The sequence below is a fragment of the Acanthochromis polyacanthus genome, chromosome 21 (assembly GCF_021347895.1).
Source record: "Acanthochromis polyacanthus isolate Apoly-LR-REF ecotype Palm Island chromosome 21, KAUST_Apoly_ChrSc, whole genome shotgun sequence".
NCBI lineage: Eukaryota > Metazoa > Chordata > Actinopteri > Pomacentridae > Acanthochromis > Acanthochromis polyacanthus.
This window is the reverse complement of record NC_067133.1, coordinates 6,215,660-6,237,098: the sequence shown is the minus strand read 5'-3', so window position 1 is coordinate 6,237,098 and position 21,439 is coordinate 6,215,660. Positions and strand designations below refer to the sequence as shown.

The following is a 21,439-nucleotide window of genomic DNA, read 5'->3' as shown; positions in this document are numbered from 1 at the left end:
TGTGTAAAATTGGCATCAGAGCAGCAACTCTCAACAACACTCTGGATCTCCTGACAACTCTCCTCGGTCTGACCTCATCATTGCTCTTACATGGCAAACAGCCGGCTACAAAATTACGAAACAATTAGTTTTGAACTCGACATAGGTGAAAATTCATCACAAAGTAGTGAGCTCTGTGTCGTTTCCTGTAATCATTGATAACACTGCTGGCAAACCCTCATTCCCTTTTCCCTACACACGTACATCTGCCTCAGCAAAGTCCCTTAACATAGAGCTGTACATAAGCTTAGCACACCTAAGCTTAAGGCAAGAGGCAACAAGCAAACACCCACTGAGCACTCACATCAGACACGTCATGCCATCCATTAAGAGCCATGAACAACTGTATATGCATAAACTATTTCTGGACAATTGAGAGTTTATCCATCCGGCAAGATATATCAATATTTCCTGAGATGTTAAACTATTTCTCTAAAGGACGCAATAATATCACAGACAAAAACCTGCACTTCTAAGGATAAATGGATGGAATCAAGGCAAAATATTTTATGTCTTCATCGCTGTTCCTCTGTTCCACTGTATTTTCCACACTAACTAAAGAATCTGAACTGATAAGATTCTTCTTCTTCTTAGGTGTCTTGTGTAATCGCATTAATGACCATGCCTTCCCACTTTTCTCTGTCGTACGTTGCATGTAGCACAGTGTTGGCATTCAGCGTATTTGTCCAATCTTTGATGTTGTCAATATGTGTCATTGTCTTGGCGTCCTCTTGCAAGATTCTCTATACTGTTCCTCCTCTTCACGTGTCCTAGGAATTAAACTTTTCTCGATTTGATGGTTGTTCTTTTTGCATTTGCTCTCGTAAGCACCTCTTCATTGGTTACTCTTTCTACCCATGATATCTTTAGCATTCTTCGTAGGAACCACACTTCTATTGCCTGGAGTCTCTTCTACATATTGTTTGATATTGTCTACGCTTCGCATCCATTTAACAAGATTGACCAGATGTAGCATCCGAGGATTCTTAGTTTTGTCGGCATTCATGAAGATGGTCTTTTTCTTGTCAAAGATAAGATTCACAAATCAAATAATGTGTCAGCACAGTATTTGGGGTGATGCATGGAAGTGTTGGTGTAAATGTCTATGGTCCGATGTTTAGAAATAAGTGTTGACATCCCACTATTTTCAGGAGAGGTAGTACATGACAGGTGTTTTTTTGAGGTCAAGACCGAAGTATGTCAGGGGTATTCAGTCCATGAGCAAATTTAAGACAGCCGGATAAATTACCTCGTAACAAAAACTAAATGTCCACATGTAGGTTGTAATTAATTCCCAAATTCTGGAAGAGTTTTTGATCTGGTAACGCGTCCAAAAGTCTGTGCTTTTCCAAAAGTGTGTGTGTATTAATTGGTGAATGCTCAAAGAGCGCTTGTGCTCGTGTGTCTGCATGAGCGGCTGTTGTGCTTGTTTGTATGCCGCATGAGCCAGACCGGGTCTAGTCTTGCCTCATGAAAGCAGCTGTTGCCCTCATGGCACAAACATGACCCACATATTGCAGTGTGGCCCTGCACAGATGGGCACATCAAGACTACACAGGTACACAAGCAGCTCCTTAATGCCACTCCAGTCTTCGGTGGAAGAATCTTCTTGGTAAACCTTCGCATACCAAAAAGGTACACAGTTGTTCCAAACAGCTACACTGGAAGGCAGAGGGAAAAGCCAGCTTTCACAGAGCTTAACCCTCAAAAGGATGGATGTTTTTTGACAGACTTTCATACCTCATATGCAAAACAATTTTTTTTCTTTTTTTCGTTTTTTCGAGTGTAATTTTAACTACAATAATCAAAATAAAATGTTTTTTTGTCAATTATGATTTTCAGTAATTAAGGTAGGAACGGATTAATTCATTAATATATGAACATTATATTTAATCTTTCTACTGTGTTACTGCTGTAACTTAACCTTTAGTGCAAAAACAGCCAAACTCAGTTTAATAAGTATAGTAATATTATTAAATAGTAGTGGTGGACACGATTAAATAAATTAATCTAATTAATTACAGTCTTTGTAATTATTTAATCATGATTAATCACATTTTGTCAAATAGCAATATTTGACACTACAAAGTTTTTCAATCCAAATAAATTTTGGTTGACGACTGAATCGACATATAGGGGAACTTAAACAACAAAAATGTTTCATTTCTATTTATCTACATTTTCATCTTTCCACTACATTCACAGATTACTGCAAACTCAAAGTGCAACAAAAGCAATTATGTTCAACATTTAAAGACTTTTCGTAAACTCAAGCACTTTCATTGTCTTGCAAAGTTGTCTAATATGGGATGGTTACGCTGCGTGCCAGTACCAGGACTGTCATAGCTAATGCGTCCACAGGATTGTCAATTTCTGGCATCCCATATACTTTCCATGTTAAACGTCTAAACTAGCCGTCATCGAACTAAAACGAGGACAGATTCAACAGCTTATTTCTCATCTCAAATGCTTTCAGACATACTTTTTGTGGAAGTTTTTTTTAAATAAAAGAGAACGTTTGTAGCTCAGTTTATACCGGACTGAAGCTAAAGCACTGTCATGGGACCAGCTAGTGACCCACGACAGTGCATTCTGTGCATCTTCTTCACAGTTGGCAAACAGACTTTAGGTTCTTTACTGCCACCTACTGGGCTGGAGTGTGCATCAGTGTTACCCATGTGCCAGAAATTAGGGAACTGAGAAACGCTAATATTTTTAAAGCGCTATTTCTTATGTAATGAATTAATTGAAATTAACGTGTTAAAGTAGTTAATAGTTATTAATCAGTCACGATCATTACAAAGCAGCACTTTCAACCGTTCTCCAGCCCTTAAACTGAGTGCATGAGTACAAGTCAAACAACACACAAATACTCAAATACCCAAATGTTTACTGCCAGACAACAACTGTGCATCCTAATAATGACTTAAAGAGTTTAAGTAATAAAATGTGCTTCAGTGACGTTTAATCTCACTCTATTGACAGTATATGTAAGAAACTGCACAGCTGAGAAAATTCCACGCAGTTTCCCAAATGTTTTGTTTTGCACAAAGACCTATTAAACACAAGGTCCTTATTCGAGAAACATTTTTTGTAGATACATATCAAATACATCCATGATTATAACTTACATAATGAATGAAAGTCATAATGCATGTTGCATGTTTGAAGCCAGTACAGAATAAACAGCCCCTACAGTCTATTATGAGTCTGCATTTGATCAGTAATCAACACTGGCAGCAGAGTCATGCCACTCCCCATCAATTCTCATTGCAACTGCACACATTTGCACAAATAACGTTTCTCTATTCATTGCTTATTACTCCCTCATGCGGCCCAGATTTATGATCAGTGCGTCACATAAAGAGTTTTAGGAAGGAAAGGACCACTGCTTTAATCTTATGCATCCGTTTTCCCTGATCTGTTCTGAATAAAAGCAAAGAGGTGGTGGAATAAATCCTCTTCACTTCTAATCTTGGCTCCCAGTTAATTCTCCCTTGGCAAATATGACACCATCATCCATAATTATGATTCCTTTCCAGTACACCAACTGTGTACCGACTTTGCCTGTTAAAATGTTACCTGCACTTCTGACTTGTCTATAACAATTTGACACAATGCTGCTGACTTCGATGGATCACATTTCTGCCATCTAATTTTGTTATTTCAAGCCAAACTCCCTGAAAAAGCTCGCATTAGGTAAAATGAGGGGGAACATGAATATTTAATCAAAAGGCATCTGCAAGTTCCATGCAATTCCAAACTAAAATTACACAGCAGTGCTTACTAATTTAACAAAAATATTCATTGCATTATGAATATATTTATTATTAATAAAATGGGGAAAGGCACATGGGAGATAAAGCACACTCCAACATCATTTCAGCCCTAGAAATCACTATTTCAACTCCAAGCCCTTTTACAATATTCATGAATCTTATTCTCAGTATTTAACTAGACCTCAAATTCTTTGTTGTATTGTATCACTTACACAGTAAATGCGTAACAAAAAGGAAGCCTCTGCGATCTGCGGTGCAATCTAATGCAATAAGACTGTAACAAAGCTCTAATGTTCTGAATTTTTCTCTGTGGTATTGATTCAGCCTCATTGTCTATCTGAGGGGCGGCACGGTGAGCACTGTCGCCTCACAGCTCAAGTGAATGACGAGTATGTTAATTACTGGTGATGAATATGTGTCACATTATCCAAAGTTGAAACAAGTCAAACAAATGTCTGACGACTTCTGAGTAATACGTGGTGTTAACAAACGCATTATCAAAACCGCAAACATATACGTATATTCAGTTGTAAATTTACAGATCTGAAGAACTTAGTGTGCAAATTGGTATCTATAAATGTTTGTGCAGCTCTGCATAGATTGGTGAGTGTGTGCAAAGATTGCTTGACACATAAGAACATGAGAATTAGGTTTATGTGAGGAATTTTGAGAGTCTTTGCCAGTTTAAGATGTCTGGTTTTTCAGCATTCATGTGTAGATTTTAAAAAAATATTTCTGAATATAGAAATGTACAATTTTTCCAATTTAAGAAGTTTGCATTGCCTAAATCAAAGTAAATTTGAAACTGCATACAGGGTGTTTTTTTTTTTTTTTTTTTACTGTAGCTCTTTAGATTCCTTTAGAAACAACAAACACATACATTCACTAACCAATTTATTAGGTACACTTTGCTAGTAAAAGGTTGGATCCCTTTTACCTTCAGAACTGCCTTAATTCTTTGTGGCATACTTCTGCAAGGAGTTGGAAACATTCCTCGGAGATTTTGCTCTATATTGACATGATAGCATCACACAGTTGCTGCACATTTGTCGGCTGCACATCCATGATGCCAATATCCCGTTTCACCTCATCCCAAAGGTTCTATTGGATTGAGAACTGGTGACTGTGGAGGCCATTGGAGTACAGTGAACTCACTGTCATGTTCGAGAAACCAGTTTGAGATGCAGGAGCTTCAGCAGTGGCACTAAGGTTTCTCATGTAAATTTAAAGTGTTGATTGCAGCTCAGGCAGTGCAAAGGACATAGCACAGCATCATTCTCTACTGACAGCGAACAACTCGCTAAATAAACTACTAAATCAAAACTTGCTCTTTGATTAAAAAGTGCAAGTTGAAACTTTGCTAAAAACACCGAATGAAGCAAAGTCTGATAGATGTTGGGAACACCTTCTTTGCTCGATAAATTTGCTCGGCTCAGATGGGATCCTGCGTGTTTGGTGTAAGCCACAGTGAAGCATGGACATGTGTGAGGCAGAAATGCAAAAGGTTTGTGGTAATGATAACATTTAAAGACGAACCATGAATGCCTTGACAGAAGAGGAACTGAACAATCCAAAGAACACAGACAACAGAGAGCTTCTACTATGACCTGGTCAAGTATACCAGCTGACTTCAATCCAATAAAACACCTCTGGTGTATTTTAAAGAGAAAAGTGAAACAGCCTGTCCAGAAAAGAATAGCTGAAAGAAAATTGCTTCTCATCAACTACAGAACAACCCTTCAGACATTTGTGCAACACTGGTATCCCCCAAGCCGAGAAGGATTGAATCTATCATCAAAATAAAGGTACTGAAAAACTAAAAGAGCTGAATCTCAGTAATGAAAGTTGCACTGATTTTGTTGCACTACGTTCCTACTGTAGGGCCTGTATTTTCAATATAGTACATTAAAACCTTACTGTTTAAGTAAAAGGGTCTCAATGGCTCTGATTTGTTTTTCCAGGATTTCGCAAACACTTGCAGTGCAGTAGACCATTATCCTACAGAAATTCTATAAGGGATGGAGGTGGACTGGACACAGAATGGGCCATCTGACTGGTCTTCAATGTGATTAAGATACAGTCATTTCGTAGTATAAATGTTGTGGCTGATCGGTGTAAATGAATCCAGTGCACTTTTCATTCTTCCAGTTTGGATCTTACCTGTCGCTGTATGCAGCAGCTGTGGCAGCAGTAGGTTGGGCATATCTGTAGGCAGCGTAACCACCCTAGAAACACACACACAAAAGAGACAACAGTAAAGTGTGCTCAATTCAGTGAGACGGACACTTAAATACACTGTTTTCTACACTAGACACATGAAGCAGACATAATTTTAATAAAACATTTCTGGGTGATTTCTGATTTTGTAAAGAATCAGAGCTATTCCTAAAACTGAGGTCCAATTCACTCCAGTGTTTTACTTCCCATGAAGATTTAGAAGCTGTTTTAAAGCCAGTGCAACACAGCAAACTCCAAGAGAGTGGCCAATAAACAATAACTCATGGCATTCAAGTCAGTTTTGGTTGAATGTAGCGCATTGCGCATTGTCAAAATAAGCATTATTTTCTGCTTGAAGTCATTACACATGAGATTGTTATGCAAAAACTACTGGAATCAGCCTATAAACTACCAACTAAATCTTAGTTTTAACACAGAATGCACCTCCTCCATTGTTAAAGCATTGCAATTCCCGGAAAAAAAAAAAAATTGAGGATAGGTGTTCAGTGTTTTCAGTGGCTACAGCCCTATGAACCAAATTTAGGTCTCTAACTGATCTGTGGGGCAGTCTGACTATAAGAAGAGAGGGAATATGATGTTGGTGGCAGCGGCAGGAAGTGTGATGAAGACAAGGTGCACAGTAAGGTGTGTAAAATTGTTTAGGGCAGAGAGAACTAAATCACAGAGTAAAAGTAAGTAATCATCCAGCAGACCAAACGAAACCTGCTGCCCATCAGTCCAGTTCCCTATGTGATGATTCATCTTTGACAGTCTTTGTACTGACTGCCGCAGTGAAATCAGCTGCCGGTAAAGATGACAATCCTGCCGGCTTCCTGGAATCACTGTCGACCTTTACAAAAGCTATAAGGTGCTAGGGTTGTACTATACATACTGTACAGTGTGCGTCTGAGGATATACAAACTTCTTTTGGTGTTTTTATGTGTTTAAAGATTTACCTAATCTTTCCATGCATCAGTGAGATTAATTTCTGAACCCAAAACTGTAAAAGAGAGGCTGCCATAATTTCAAACTGAGAAGTTTACAGCTCCATAGCACACTGTGAACCAGAATGAGTGGCAATTAAGCAGAATTTGCTCCATACAGTGTTGTCATTTTTAGTTATCCTGATGTGTTTTATCTTGCTTGTTACCACCCGGCAAAACTGCGTTTTCCGGAAGGTATTGTTTTCAGCTGCATGGTCTTCCTTGCTTGTTTGTCTGTAACAATTTGGTTTCCGGGCGATAACTCGATAAAATATTGATGTAGCCTCACCATATTTGGTACACAGGTGTACCATAATAAGACACAGGTCAAGTTCGCATTTGGTGACCTTGACCTCATTTTCAAGGTCACAGGGGTCATCTTTGTCGCCGGGCAGTCCAAGTTTGGTAAAACTTCTTGTTTCGAAATATTTTTGAAAATTGGTGCTTTAAAGTCCAGTTTCAAACTAGAAATGCTTTTAACAGACTACACAGTATATATTATGTCTTTAGCATTTAGGATTTGTGGCTTTCATAATGTAATGTTTTAATACTGCTATGTAATGTGACCTAAATTGCACTGAGAAAAAAAAATGTATTATTATTTTATGTATTATTTTTTTAAAAGGATATAGATTGTTATGCCACTACTTCCCTACTCCATAGACTGTATAAAGGTGGGCGAATTGAGCTTCCAGGTCTGAAAAGCGAAACCAATGTAAACCTGTATTCTTTTGAACAGCCAGCAGACTTGGAAAGAAAAGAAAAATTCTGATTGTCTGGGAAAATGGCCCTACTTCTCGCTCAGTTTGGTACCTCTACAAACATTTTGCTAATGAATTTATGGTCTCAGTCAGTATTTTCAGGAGTTTTTACCATGATGCTCATTTAGTAAATTATTGTCCAGTGTTTCCCTTCTGAGCAGCAGGTTGGTATTGTATTACCAGTCAAAACCACAACATTTCAAGAAACCAAAGTGGTCATGGCAAAATTTCAAACTTTTAAACCTGCAAAATTCCAGACCCACTGGTTGCTATGTCCATCTGTGATATACAGTTTGTAGTCTACATGCACTCACATAATTTGATGCATGAAGACCAAAAATATTGTTTCTTGGAACAATCTCTGCACTCTAAAATAGACTAATTACAATAGTTACTGTGAGCATGTACAAGAGATTCACATTCCTGAGTCTGATCTGGCTTTGACCATATTCAGGATCTGACATTTACACTCGACAAAAGAAATCTGTAGTATGTATGGTAAGAAAACTGGATCATGCCACAGTGTTCAGGTACTTCATCTAAGGCCCCGTCCACACGAAGACAAAACGAGGTCTAAACGCATAAGTTTCTTGCCGAGTCTGCGTATCATCCACACGAAGACGGCGTTTTGGGGGTCTGTAAATGATCATTTTTGAAAACGGGTTCCAGAGTGGAAAGATTTTGAAACGCCGTTTACGCAGCTCCGTGTGTACGGGCGATCCGCTGCTTTTCAGAAACGCTTGCGTCATAGTTTCGTATCTTCATTGACACGCATGCGCCACACGCGGCCACGACAACAACAATGGCGGCGTACAGCGTAGCAAATGTGCTGATGAAGCTCTCTGTTTACAACTTTTGCCGCAAGTGCGCATGCCCACAGTTTTTTTCTTCTGTTTGCGCATGTTTCCGTCATATCGTTACAGCGCCCCTAGAGGTCTGGCATGTGTTTTACAGCGTTTCCATGCGTATCGAGTGCATTCGTATAGACGCACACAATTTCTGAGACGCCTTTGTCTTTATGGTGATCGTTTTTGAAACTGTTCAGTGTTTCGTCTTCGTGTGGACAGGGTCTAAGATAAAATCTTAACCAGGATGTGATGTTTACATGTGCAAAATTTATCCAGAAAGACCCAAAACTCTGATAAAATACCAGATTTTTTTCCCCAGAAATAAAAGAACAGCTCCACGTTATGTGTCAAAATCAGTTTCGGCGTCCATGTTTAAGAGCAAGGCCGCAAATGGGTGGAGGAAAATCTCATCAAAGACCCAAACATTCGAAATATGCCTTTACATCTTCTTTACAGCATGTTTGCTTTGGTTTATGAGACAGTCTGTGTAAGCCCAGTGATGCCAGTTTCCCCTTAGTGTTTGTGGCTCTCTAGCTGTAGCTGTATTTGTCAGCACTATGTCATGCTTTAGTGCTGACATAATGTTGCATAATGCATGACAGTATTGTTTAGCGTCAGCACAAGTGTCATCTCATATATTAACTAAATCCTACAATGTCTATCTAGCAGATCAGTTCCTCCTTCCAGACATTACAAGCAATAATATAATTAACATACATCACGCTACACAGGTACACAGCATGTACTTCATGTATAGTTAATTTTTTTTTGGAACAATTGGTTACATTTGGTTGGATATTACATAAATAAGTGGGACACGATGGTAAGGCATTGATTATTCAAAAAATTATTGCTACCATTTGAATTTGTCACACTTTTTTTTTTTTAAAGAGAATGCAGGTTTCTATACCATTCTAAATGATTTTGATCATTTCTACCACATTCCCATACAAAACAAATTGAGAAGAGCTGATATAGCAGTTCTTGAGTCAGTTCCTCATCAATCGAAACTCATGGCTGAAACAAAGGGGCTTACTGAGCTTGCTATTTGGGGCCATCACAGCTACATTTTATGGCTTCTCACAAGCTGGGAAAGGTAATAAAGCCGTTTCAAAGTGTTGTCATGTGTCATGCTGCCAGTAGCATTAGCATCATCTAATGCACAAGGAGGTCCACACGGTAAAAAAAAAAAAGAAGCTCAGTTTGTGGTAAGAATGGTCATGTAAGAGGCCAAGAAGAATCCAAGAATCAACAACAAGACCATCCAGATGAATCTGAGCAGCTCACGTACCAACATCTGACGCGAACACTCTGGCAGACACTACACAAGGCTGGTCTCTACAGGCACACACCAAAAGGGATTCCATTTCTCCACAGGCACACAAAAATCTAACCATATCAAATTAACCCTGAGAGAATTATTACTCACTCTGTAGTTCATCCTATCTCTTTGAACATGTCTACAATTCTTCATTTCATTGTTTTAGGTCTATACACTGTCATCATTTCAATGAAACAGCAGTTTTGTGTGAAAAAGCTTGGAAAGAGCCCATGTATGCTACCTGCTCCACACCAAGCTGCAGGTTGATACAGTTATACATTAGCTGATGAATGTAATATACCATTTAGGAGCTAAGAGACCAGAAACTGAGCTGAGTGACTATGACTTGCACTTATCAGAAGTACACAAATACGACTTCTAAAAGTTGTTGTTTTCTGTGACAGAGAATCGCTGCCAAAAGTGCTGTATGTGTGAGCAGACCCAAAATGGGCGGAAGTGGTAATTCATTTAAGTTGGGCAGTTGGAGTCGTGTTGAGCAGCTTCCAAACTCCTCCAATCTCAAGCTGATTAAGCATTCATGTGCTGCAACAAACCAAATCCACAGAGGCCTCACCCTGCCACCCACAGGACTCAGAGGAAGTACTGTCACTGTCCCAATGACAGACAACCCGAGACACTCGCAGGTGGTTTTAATGTTGTGTCTGACTGGTGTACCATGTGTCTTCTGCCTGATGGTAACTGTTTGACCGTTCATCCTTTGCCCTTTCTGATATCTTATTCTTGGTCAAGGCCTTACTAGTCGAGGCTCTTTTTCTATTTTTGGTCAGGGACAGTTTGAGCTGTAAATCCAGTTACGTAACATGACAAACTGCTCGAAAAGAAAGCAGAAAAGAAACTGAGACATTCTTTAGCCTTTGGAGGATGGATAGTTATTCACGATTTCTTGATTCTTCCAGAAAACGTTAACACTTTTGTAATTAAGAGAGAAGAACCAGCTCAAGAATGGAGTAATCATGATCATGGAAAAAAGGTAGTTAATGTTTCAGAGTAGGTGAATTTGTTACTATATGTGGTTGAGAGGTATTTTTTCAAAGTTTTCCAGGATGTTGCTATGCTCTTGTTCTGATTATGAATTTGAAGAAGTATTTCACCATCTCCACATCACGTTTCAGTTGGGTAATATGCAGAATTATTAATTCCATAAAGCTGATGGGAGTAGCCAGATGCTTTGCTGAAGTTGGTAATCAGCACATGGATGGATGGAATGGAAGATGGTAGATTAGTAATGTACAATAAAATACCATCGGCAAACACTGATGGACTGGCCATTGGGCTGGTCTTGTTTGGACTGCTTTATCTTTTATGCAGATATTCAAGGGGATATCTAAAAATATTACACTACTACACAACGAAGCTACATGGTTATTTATATTTTGAAGGAAACTTAATTTCATTTTGAAGAAGACATAAATTGTCACCAGAGGGGTAATAGGAAAGACTTCCAGTTTAAAATAGCAACAAAGCCTGTACAGGGAGATAGGATGGAGGCATGAGTCAGCAACTGAACTTTTACCCAGGAGACCAAGGACTGTATCCCATTATACTTAGACTTCAGTTTTGTTTTCACTCTGTGTTTACTTTCAGTTTTCCCTCACTGTTTGGTCAGGTTTCGATATCAAAAATGCTTGGTTAGGTCCAGGAAAATATCATAGTTTTGGTTTGGAAAACCCATTTTAGGATGTTTAAAACCTTGCCTCCATTTTCTGGGTTACAAGACCTATTCCATCTCAAAGATATGTTGACTAAAAAGTGTAAACAGAGAATAAAATACAGTGGCCTCAAAACATAACTGAGAATGCAGTTAAGTTGTATAGGAATTTGTTATAGGCCAGAGCACTGATCATCTTGTCTGCAGTGGTAAGGCTGGTAAAATCCACTACAGCAGGCAGCAATTACCATCACAACGAAAGTGCTCAGGCAGTTAGTGTTTAGCACAGCAGCAGAGCATGAACATTTCAAGACTTTTGTGCTACAAGTTAAATGATGGTCATGAGCATATTTGCTAACAGCCCAACACTACAAAAAGCATGATAAACACTCTGCATTCTAAACAAAGGGGTGGGCATGGCTCTGAACAGGAAAGGGAAAGGATAGAGGAAGAGGGAGTGGGAACAAGCCCAGATTCAATTAAAGATGATTGTTAATGTGTGACTGTGAAGTAAAGTGGAGCACAATACATCCTTCATTTGATCAAGTTGGACTTCATTCAAATAGAAGGAATGGCAATATATTGGAATATTTTGCTTAAATCTGATAGTAAAAGCTAGCCTAGCCGCGCTAGACAACCCACGGCAACGAATTTAATTCTCTGCCAGGGTGGGTCTAGTTACCCTCCATAAGGCTCGAGGCTGGATTCTCCTAAAACTGGCCGGACGAATCACCATGAAGTGTAGAGTCAGAAGGCGGGTGTAACTAAGTGACGACAGAGGCGCGACGATTCTGACAGAAACAACCGGAAACAACTAGCCTAGCCGCGCTAGACAACCCACGGCAACGAATTTAATTCTCTGCCAGGGTCGACAACAAAAACGACAACAGTCGTTGAGCTCCATTAGCACCGACTCTGAATAATCTTTCTGTTAACATGTCTGTAATATACTTGAGCTTCACCCATTGACTGTATAAATAAGGCTTCACCGAACTACCGCATCCTCTGATTTCCGGCGCTCTAGGAGCCTATTCGTTGCGCTGATTGGTTGTATACCTACCCAATTGCTGCAGAGTGATTTGATAGACAACCTTTTAGCCCGCCTCCCTCCCTGTCGAGCGTGCCTAGATCCTTGTGTCTTCAGAAACATGGGGCTAGCGTGGCTAGGCTAAGTAAAAGCAGCTTTTTAGTCAAATTAGGCATCAGGTGGTGATTACAAAAACTCTACTTATAAATTTAGCTAAATAAATGTATTCACTGTTACATCCTCATGTAGTTGGTAATGGACTTTGTACAGCCTTTGTGGTGAGATGGCTTGTGGAGCCTGTATTGTTTACGGCTGCCTGAAGACCGAGCTCCATATCCCAACTGGCAGACATCAAGAATGATTGGCCTGGAGCTCCAGTTATGTGACGATCGGCGTACGTGAATCTTCCTTCCGTCTGTGCACAACATTACTCAAAAACGGAATAACACAATTGGATGTAATTTTCAGGGAACTACCAGCAGTGCATCACTAAACAGACATCAGTCATTTTTTTTCTGTATCACCTGATCCTCCACCTCACACACTATGCAGTCTCAAGACCACAAGTCCAACAGTCACTGCTACCTCACTCATATGTAGCATCTTTAAAGTATTTTCTTAGCTGTACTCTGTAAGTTCGTTAAGATGAAAGTCATTGCATTATGGGTTGATAGTTTCTCTATTGTCAGTGAAAGCCAGCAGACTGCTGGCTGTAAATGGTACATGACTGAGAACCCCTTCTTTAATTTGGCATTAAACTGATGTCATGTTCTCTCTTCCAGTCTTGGTGAGAGCTGCAACACTTCTCACACCATTTCACCTTCCACCCTGCTGTGCTCTACGACTGACAGAGTATGTCTGTCCTGACGTGAGCAATGTATTGCTACTACTATAAACTGTGGAGGCGAGTAAGTGATGCTTAGTGCGTGTGATGATGGGCCATGGCAGAAAGATGAACAGGTTGGCCCGTGTTAGTCACCAACCCATGTGTGACTGTCGCTCCTGACTGAGTGACTAATGGCAGCCCTACAGCTCTGTGTGCATGTGTGTGTGTGTGTGTGCAGACTGTGTTTGGAATGAAACCTAATAGCTGGTGTGTTCGTGCATATGGTCAAGGTTTGGATACTCCACACACACAGAGAATCCCACAGTTTCCAATCCATCACATTTGCTGATTCAGTGAAGGAAAGAAAGGCCAAGCAGGACTCCTCTTTCTGGATATCCATTTATCTCTGCTGACTTTCACTATTTTTGGCCACGCCCAATGTGGCATTGCCTTGACACAAGTAAATGCATTACATCCCCAGTTTAATGTTTCTTGATAGAGTCAAATTTCAAACAAAGCTGCTATTTGATCAATGGCTGACATAAACAACCTATGAGAGGCATTGTGGGATAGAAAATGGCATTACTTGTCCTTTAATAACTCACATGGTAAGTTAATATATTTGTTCTTCCACAACAAATGTTCAAGACGTACTTTACTGTGGTAATATTGTGGCGGTGTGGTGGTTTCCAGAAAACACAATAAAAGCATCTCTAAACTAGTCTGACTTACTGGATGTTGACTGCATATAAATATGCTATTGGCTGTCCATTTCAGGCAGCTCTCTCCTCCCCTTCTGCTATCTATCATTTTCCAAATCCCCTTCACCATGGGAAACAACCACAGAAGCCTCCAGGGAGTACTAGCAGAACATTTCAAGTTATGCTGAAAGTTTGACTGATACAGTAAAGCGGCCCAGTTAGTTTTTTTTGTGAGAAATTTATATTAATGGCAGCGCTCGCCTCCCTGCATGCAAATTTTCTACCAAAACAATTCTCCTGTCACTATTTTTAGTGAGAACCATCCGTGCATCCTCCCCCCCCCAAGACTAGTGTGATTGGTTTAAAGAACAACACACGAGTTATTTTTTTACCCTTGATACCAGAATGATGATTAGTTTACAACTTTTCTTTGATAAAAAAAAATAAGAACCAGTCGCAATACATTTCTTTTAAAGCATACAAGATTTGTCGTTGCACTTTAGTTACACCTAAATCATAGAACGGTGTTCTCATTATTTACCATTTACTTTTTACATGAGTGTACTGTTGGTATAGTCACATCTTTTTACATTCTACCGGATGCTAATGTTAGCATAGTACCAGGTTACTTGCATAGCGCCATAATTTCACAACAGAGCACATATCCAGTGGCAGCTCATATCATATCTGGGGATTTTAACCATCTAGATTTAAATATACCTCTTTCAGACATGCACTCTGCTCCGTTAATCTGACGGCAACTAAACGGGTCGGCTGCATGTGTGAACACACTCTGGCCGCTGATCTGTAAAAGTCAGATCTAGCAATATTTCCGTGTAACTTTGAACCATAGACTGTATATATAGCGGACGTAGCATCTGGCTCCAGAATTGAAGTCCACCCGGAAGGGTCAAAAACTTGCAATATCATGCCGTCTGCTAGGGTTGGCTCCAAAAAACTTTTTCTCCATAGAACCCAATTCATTTTTGGAAAAAATAAAATTTGATAGACTGATTTTCTACAGCTCAGGATTTTTTTCCTGTTAGTTTTCATGGTCAAAATGAGAGATCAGGTGGCTGATCTTAAAATAAATCAATACTGAATTTTAAATAAATCATTAATTTGGCGGAGCCAGGGGGCGTGGCTATACTTGATTGACAGCAACAAAAGCCTCTGCGGTAAAATGTGGGCAGGATAAGAGAGTCCTCAGCCAATCCTGCCCCTAGTTGCTCTCCGGTCCAGTCTGTTTGATGACGCTTTTTACGTCACTGGCTCCAAAAAATCCAAAACGGCGACCAGGAAGTAGCAAAATCCAGGCTTCATTTTCTCGGCGTTGAAACCAACGGGTGACGTCACGGTTAGTTTACGCCTGGTTTGAACACGCTACAAGTGTGAACTGAGCTGTCACATTAATGAATAGACACGCATAAACAGCAGTACCTTTGAGTTGTACTGTATGACATGAGCATGTAGCTAATTAAATTCTTCCAGTTATAAATTATCGCAGAGAGCATGATCTGACATAGGTCACATTGTGTGAACCTACATGTCTTCACATCAGACAGGTGAGCTGTCACACACAGAAGAACAGTTTAGTTTCCAGCTGCTGAGGACTATTTCTTCACAGTTAAATACATTTCTCCACGTTCTATGGTTTCCTCCCACAGTCCAAAACCATGGTGAGGTTAATTGATCATTCTAAATCAGGGGAAGGTCAGAAATGACACAAGGACCACCTGATTAGATTTTGGCAGTGGTGCAGCTTATAGCCTGGATATCAATTTGTTAAGGATTTCCCATTGTGAGAAAGGCGGCAGGCACGGCGTCATTGTAACCATGACAACAAGTTAACGCTACGTTCTGCCTGCTGATGATCACATGATTGCAATCCTACTACAAATCCACTGCTGTTGACTTATTGGAGATGATACAAAGAACAACTGATTAAATTGTGGGTGTGTTTCCGAGCCTCATCAATTCCTGCCACCTGCTACATATTTAGGTCACGTGATTCAGTATCAGAACATAACGTACACATGCATAGCACACGCCTATGCTCAGCGCAAGGTTATTTTTTTATGGGTACATCTATATTAAATAGCCACATTCTATGTTGCTGTGATTTCTCATCACCAATGAATAATTTTTAAAAAGCTGCATTTCTACAAAAATATGCTACACTTCTGACAACGCCATGTGGGGGAATGAACAGCCTTGACGGAGTACTTCACTCTCTGATTGCTTTTCTTCTTATTAGGATGCACTGGCAGGATTAATGACTCATTTTGTTACACAATGTGCAATGACAATAAAGGAAATTCTATTTTCTACTATTCTAGCAGTATAGAAACATCATTAAAAGGAAACAAGCTGGCAGGAAGTTTGTATTTTGTTAGTTTTAATGTGTAAATGTCATGCATGATGAAGTTTTGCATTCACTAGAAAGCAGGAGAAATTGAGAAAAAAGTGTGAATCTGATTCAAACCTGCTTCAGGAACAAAAAACTGCTATTTGAACATGTTTAGTATATGCTTTATTCAGCAGAAAAAAAGCTGTGCTCTCTTTCCATCTCGTCTAATCTTCTGTTTGGACAAATTGACTGAACACACTTCTAAAGTACAGATTTTTCAATAAACATAACCACAGCTTTGGGGGCACTCAATCCCTTTGCTAATGAATATTAAATGTTGTGATTGCAGCACAGCAATCAATCCCTGTGGCAGGGGCACAGAGGCTAATGGGGAGGCAGGGAGGTCGAATGTTATGGGAGCTATCTAAGCACCTTCTCCACACCACAAATACACACACGCACGCACACAAACATGCGCCTTTTTGAACCGGGGCTGTCTTAAAGACTTAAAAAGCACATTCACAAATGGGAAATCACACCAATTATTATACAGGACTTCAAGCTGTAGCTCCTGTTCTGTCATGGTGGACAACAGAACCCTGGGCACACACAGTGGTGGCTTCAGGGAGAAGCAGATTAATGATGCGCTCTGTGTACGTGTGTGTCTGCACGTGTGTGTGTGTGTCTGTTTTGCAAGTACAAAACCATGGCAACCTTGAAACACAGATTCTAAGGACCAGTATAAAATAGGTTATAATACATTTAAGGTGTTAAGTGGAGTGTATGGCAATGTAAATGTAGTTTTTCTTTTCTTCTTACTTTCTTTTGTTCTACTATTTATTGCCACTATTGTTCTAAACTTGTCATGTTCAAGTATGACATAATTAAGTTTGCATTGGTGCATTTAAGTCATAAATGTGGTATACTGGGTTGAAACTTCAAATGTTAGCTGGCTAAGTGTTACTTATTTAGAAAGTCTTACTGAGATCAGATATACTGATGTGAAATTTAAGACATTCCCTAAAATTAAAAGTATATGGTGATGAAGATTAATATTAGGAACCACTTGTATTTACATTAAAAATGTTATTTATTTTCCAACTCATCATTGTGATGCCCATTTGTATGCTGATAATGTAAACATCTTGTATGTTACTGACCCCCGCATTGATGTCGGTAGTCTTTCAGCTGCACTAAAAAAACAATGAATACAGTCCAACACTAAGAGAAGAACCAGAACAACCTCACACATACTGTGAAAAACAGGGTTTAATGTAGTCTTCGCTTTCCAAGAATAAAGGTAGGTAAAGGGGAGATCATCTATTTCAACCACTTAATTACAATTTTTGCATTGTTTTTAACCTTTTTGTACCGACCAGATTTATAAGTACATTATGAAAAAAGTAAAAATATATGATACACATATTATACTCAGTGTTCGTGGCTGTATGAAAATCAAGTGCTCAGTTTAGTATAAGCTGATGAGCTGAATTGTGGGGGATAGTTCTGGACAAATGACCTCATATCAGAATAGATTACATTATGACACCAGTTTGCAGAGACAGTAAATGGACCTAGTAAGTTTTTATCCATTACACATTCCCTACTTTGGTTCATTTTTAAAGAATAAAATCACAGCAATTACTCTAACAGGGAAATGCTCCATTTTATATATATGCAAACACGTTTTTATTATCTTTATATCATTTTTCTCCTTGTTGATATTGTATGTTTATCTACTTTTAAATGAGCAAATAGTAAGGGACATATTGCAGTGTGAGGCTCATGTTGTTGTATATGGTGTATTATTGACATTTTTCTCCTTCTTTTCCAATCTGCACGAACAGACTTTATGTGTTTGAGCTTCTCTTAGCGTAAACTTCTTACCATAAGCTGTAACATACTACAGTTTATTAGGCTACACAAGTGTGTAAATAGTTTGGCAAACTAGACACCATGAGTCAAATTCAAACTGCTCCCCCAGCTGAAGCCATGTGTGAGTACGGAGGGCCGGGGGGTGGGGGGGTGGGGGGGTGGGGGGGTGCGTGTGCATATCAAAGGGTCAGAAAGCATGGAGATGGCAGTGTAGCATGCAATGTCATACCAGTAAATAATACTTACATAAATATCTGCACCATAAAATCCATCCTGGTAAACAACACTGCAGAGGATGCAAACACAAACAAACAGACAAACACACAATAAAACAAAAACATCCATATTAGTGCATGTTGGCATGCAGGCACATGGCTAGCTACCAGTCCCCATCTCCACAATCCCAAAACAAGAAGAAAAGAAATAGAAGACACATGTAAGAGGGGCTGAGGCAACAGGGAGATACAACAGGCATCTCTCTCTGCTCTTTAATAGCAGCTAGGCTGGCTAAGTCCAATAACACACCAACCAGTAGCACGAGATATTCTGATGTTTAAATCGGTCTCTTAGAAATTCCATTTGTACACAAGTAACATAAATATACTGCATGTTTTGAAGTAAACGCAACTGCAACTAGGCTATTTTTCCCCATAAATGTAATGGGCAAGTTTGTTAATTAGCCTATCTGAAAAGTCACTGATACCTAAACACAAAGCCCACTTCACACCAAAAGCTCTAACAGCCCCGCCACAGCACAAAGGGAATATTTTCACACAAAAAATGATTGCACAACTGTGAGATGCTTCTATTTTTAGAAGCTTTTCTTGTTGCAAGCCTAGCAACCTCAAAAACAAGCATAGGCTTTATGTTTTTCCTTTGCATTTAAACCAAAATTGTGGATTTGTAAAGTAAACCAAACCAAAGAGTGACAGAAAACAGTGACAGAGAGTGAAAGAAAACAATGGCTAAAGATGCAGAAAAGTGTAAAAATAACACACAAAAAAGAATGGCTTCACACAGGACTCAAACTATAGTCTCCTGCGTGAAAATCCTGTTTGAGTACTGCCATCCCATCTACCTCCTACAGCAGACTTTGTTGTTCTTTCTACTAAATAGAACTAAGCAAAAGAACTCGCGAGTCATGTGATGTGAAATCAGAAGTCCCATGGCAAAGGCCAAAAAAAAAAGAAAGCATGGGCACTTCACAATTTTACAGCTTTTATTGTGAAACTAGTGGGCTTTGTACTGTTGACCAAAATATATCTTACACATTTTGGTCAGAGACAGTGCTTAAACATAACAGAAACTTCCATCATGCTTTTATTCCTCTACCTTTAACTAGGAACTGATCAAGGCATTTCTTACCTACAAACCTAAGACCGATTCTTTGTTTCTGTTACACAAATGCCATAAAGAGAGAGCACAATTCTTCTTCTTCTTCTTTTACTTTGGTGGTTGGAAAACCAGCTTAAAGGTCCATTACCACCATGGACTGGATTGGAGCGTGTAAGGAGAGCGCAACTTGTGGCAGGACACAACTAAAAGTGTGGAAATACGTTAAATTGAAATCCAAAAATAATCCAACAGCCACTTGCGATATCCGTAATGACAGTAGTTGGCGAGGCAGTAGTAAGAGAGCGGCATTCAGTACTACCAGTTTGATACAGCACCTACAAAGTAATCACTCACTGGAACCAGCGACTTCACTATGGCAACTCAGGCAAAGGCTGTGCCGAAGCAACAACACTGGAGGATGCTTTTAAAAGAGGCGATGATTTTCCTTGAGACAGCAACAAAGCCAAAAAGTAAACAGAAAAGGTAGCTGAATTTAGCAGCAGCCCTTTGCTGTGGTGGAGAATACAGGTCTTTGCCATCTTGTGGAGCCACACTACACCCTACCCTCTAAACGCTGCACATTAAACAATGTCCTATCTGAGATTTGTGACAATGTCCCTGACCACATATTAGTTCAGGGGAAATATACTTGATTGGGACATCGTTCTGTGCCGAAACCGAAATCTCTTTGTTCATATCGAAGTAAGAAGTTCATCTGATTTAATACGAAAGAAGTCCTCAGCAATTTCAGACATGTTTATTCATATCTAATCAAAATCCTGACATTGTGCTTTCGTCACTTTGTTCCTTTGGTCATTACTTTCCACTCCTACTATCAACATCACCTGCCAAACACGCCTATGATTACTGCCAGGCTTGCTGAATCTAAACATCACTTAAATAGCACCTGTTTCTAATCATCAATTAGCCTTTCAACACCGTTAGCTAACACGATGTAGCATTAGAACACAGGAGTGATGGTTGCTGGAAATGTTCCTCTGTACCCCTATGGAGATATTCTATTAAAAATCAGCTGTTTCCAGCTAGAATAGTCATTTGCCACATTAACAATGTCTAGACTGGATTTCCGATTAATTTAATGTTGTCCTCATCGGAAAAAAAAAGCTTTTCTTTCAAAAATAAGGACATTTCTACCCCCAAATTTTGAACGGTAGTATATATATATATATATATATATATATATATATATATATATATATATATATATAGCTTACATTAAAATGAAAGTGACCTTTTTAAACTTGAAAAAATGGAGGGCTGAAGTGAAGCGATTATCCAGCTGTCTTTGGGCTTAATTCATGTTTTCTGGTATCACATAGTTGCCTCACAGATTACCATGGCAACATATCTGCACAGCTAACCTGCTTCAGAAGAACAGGTCAAAATCTCAGCAGAACCGCCTATCTAGATCATAAGAAAAGTTTAATTGCAATTTCTACAAGATGCAAACATGCAAAACATCCCAGAGAGTTTACAGGGCACAAAGGAAAGCAACAATACAAGTTTTTTTTTTTTTTTTTGATGAGAAGCAGACAAGGAGGTAGAACCATGGACAAAGTGCAAGATTTATTATTGTCAGGACCCATGCACCCACCTCTGCTTAGCTGGTAGCTTTCTCCTCCTTTCCCATCTCCCATCTCTCTGTGTGTGTGTGTGTGTGTGTGTGAGTGTGTGCGTTCTCAGAGCA

At 39.3% G+C, this 21,439-nt stretch overlaps 1 protein-coding gene across 11 annotated transcripts in view; it reads right to left on the bottom strand.

Annotated features, from left to right (window-relative positions):
• The window catches only part of rbfox1 (RNA binding fox-1 homolog 1), a 275,224-nt gene that overhangs the window by 16,713 nt on the left and 237,072 nt on the right, over window positions 1-21,439 (bottom strand). For 8 of the 11 annotated variants that reach the window (XR_007938783.1, XM_051941397.1, XM_051941396.1 and 5 more), the window contains 2 exons: window positions 18,643-18,682; window positions 5,979-6,043 (listed from right to left, as the gene is read on the bottom strand). Coding sequence is in view for 9 of the 11 variants with exons in the window: in XM_051941397.1 (XP_051797357.1) it covers window positions 5,979-6,043; window positions 18,643-18,682 (105 nt within the window). In the remaining 2 variants the exon portion in view is untranslated. The remainder of the gene's footprint in view (window positions 1-5,978; window positions 6,044-18,642; window positions 18,683-21,439) is intronic. The other 3 variants (XR_007938784.1, XM_022208696.2, XM_022208697.2) reach the window with 1 other exon arrangement.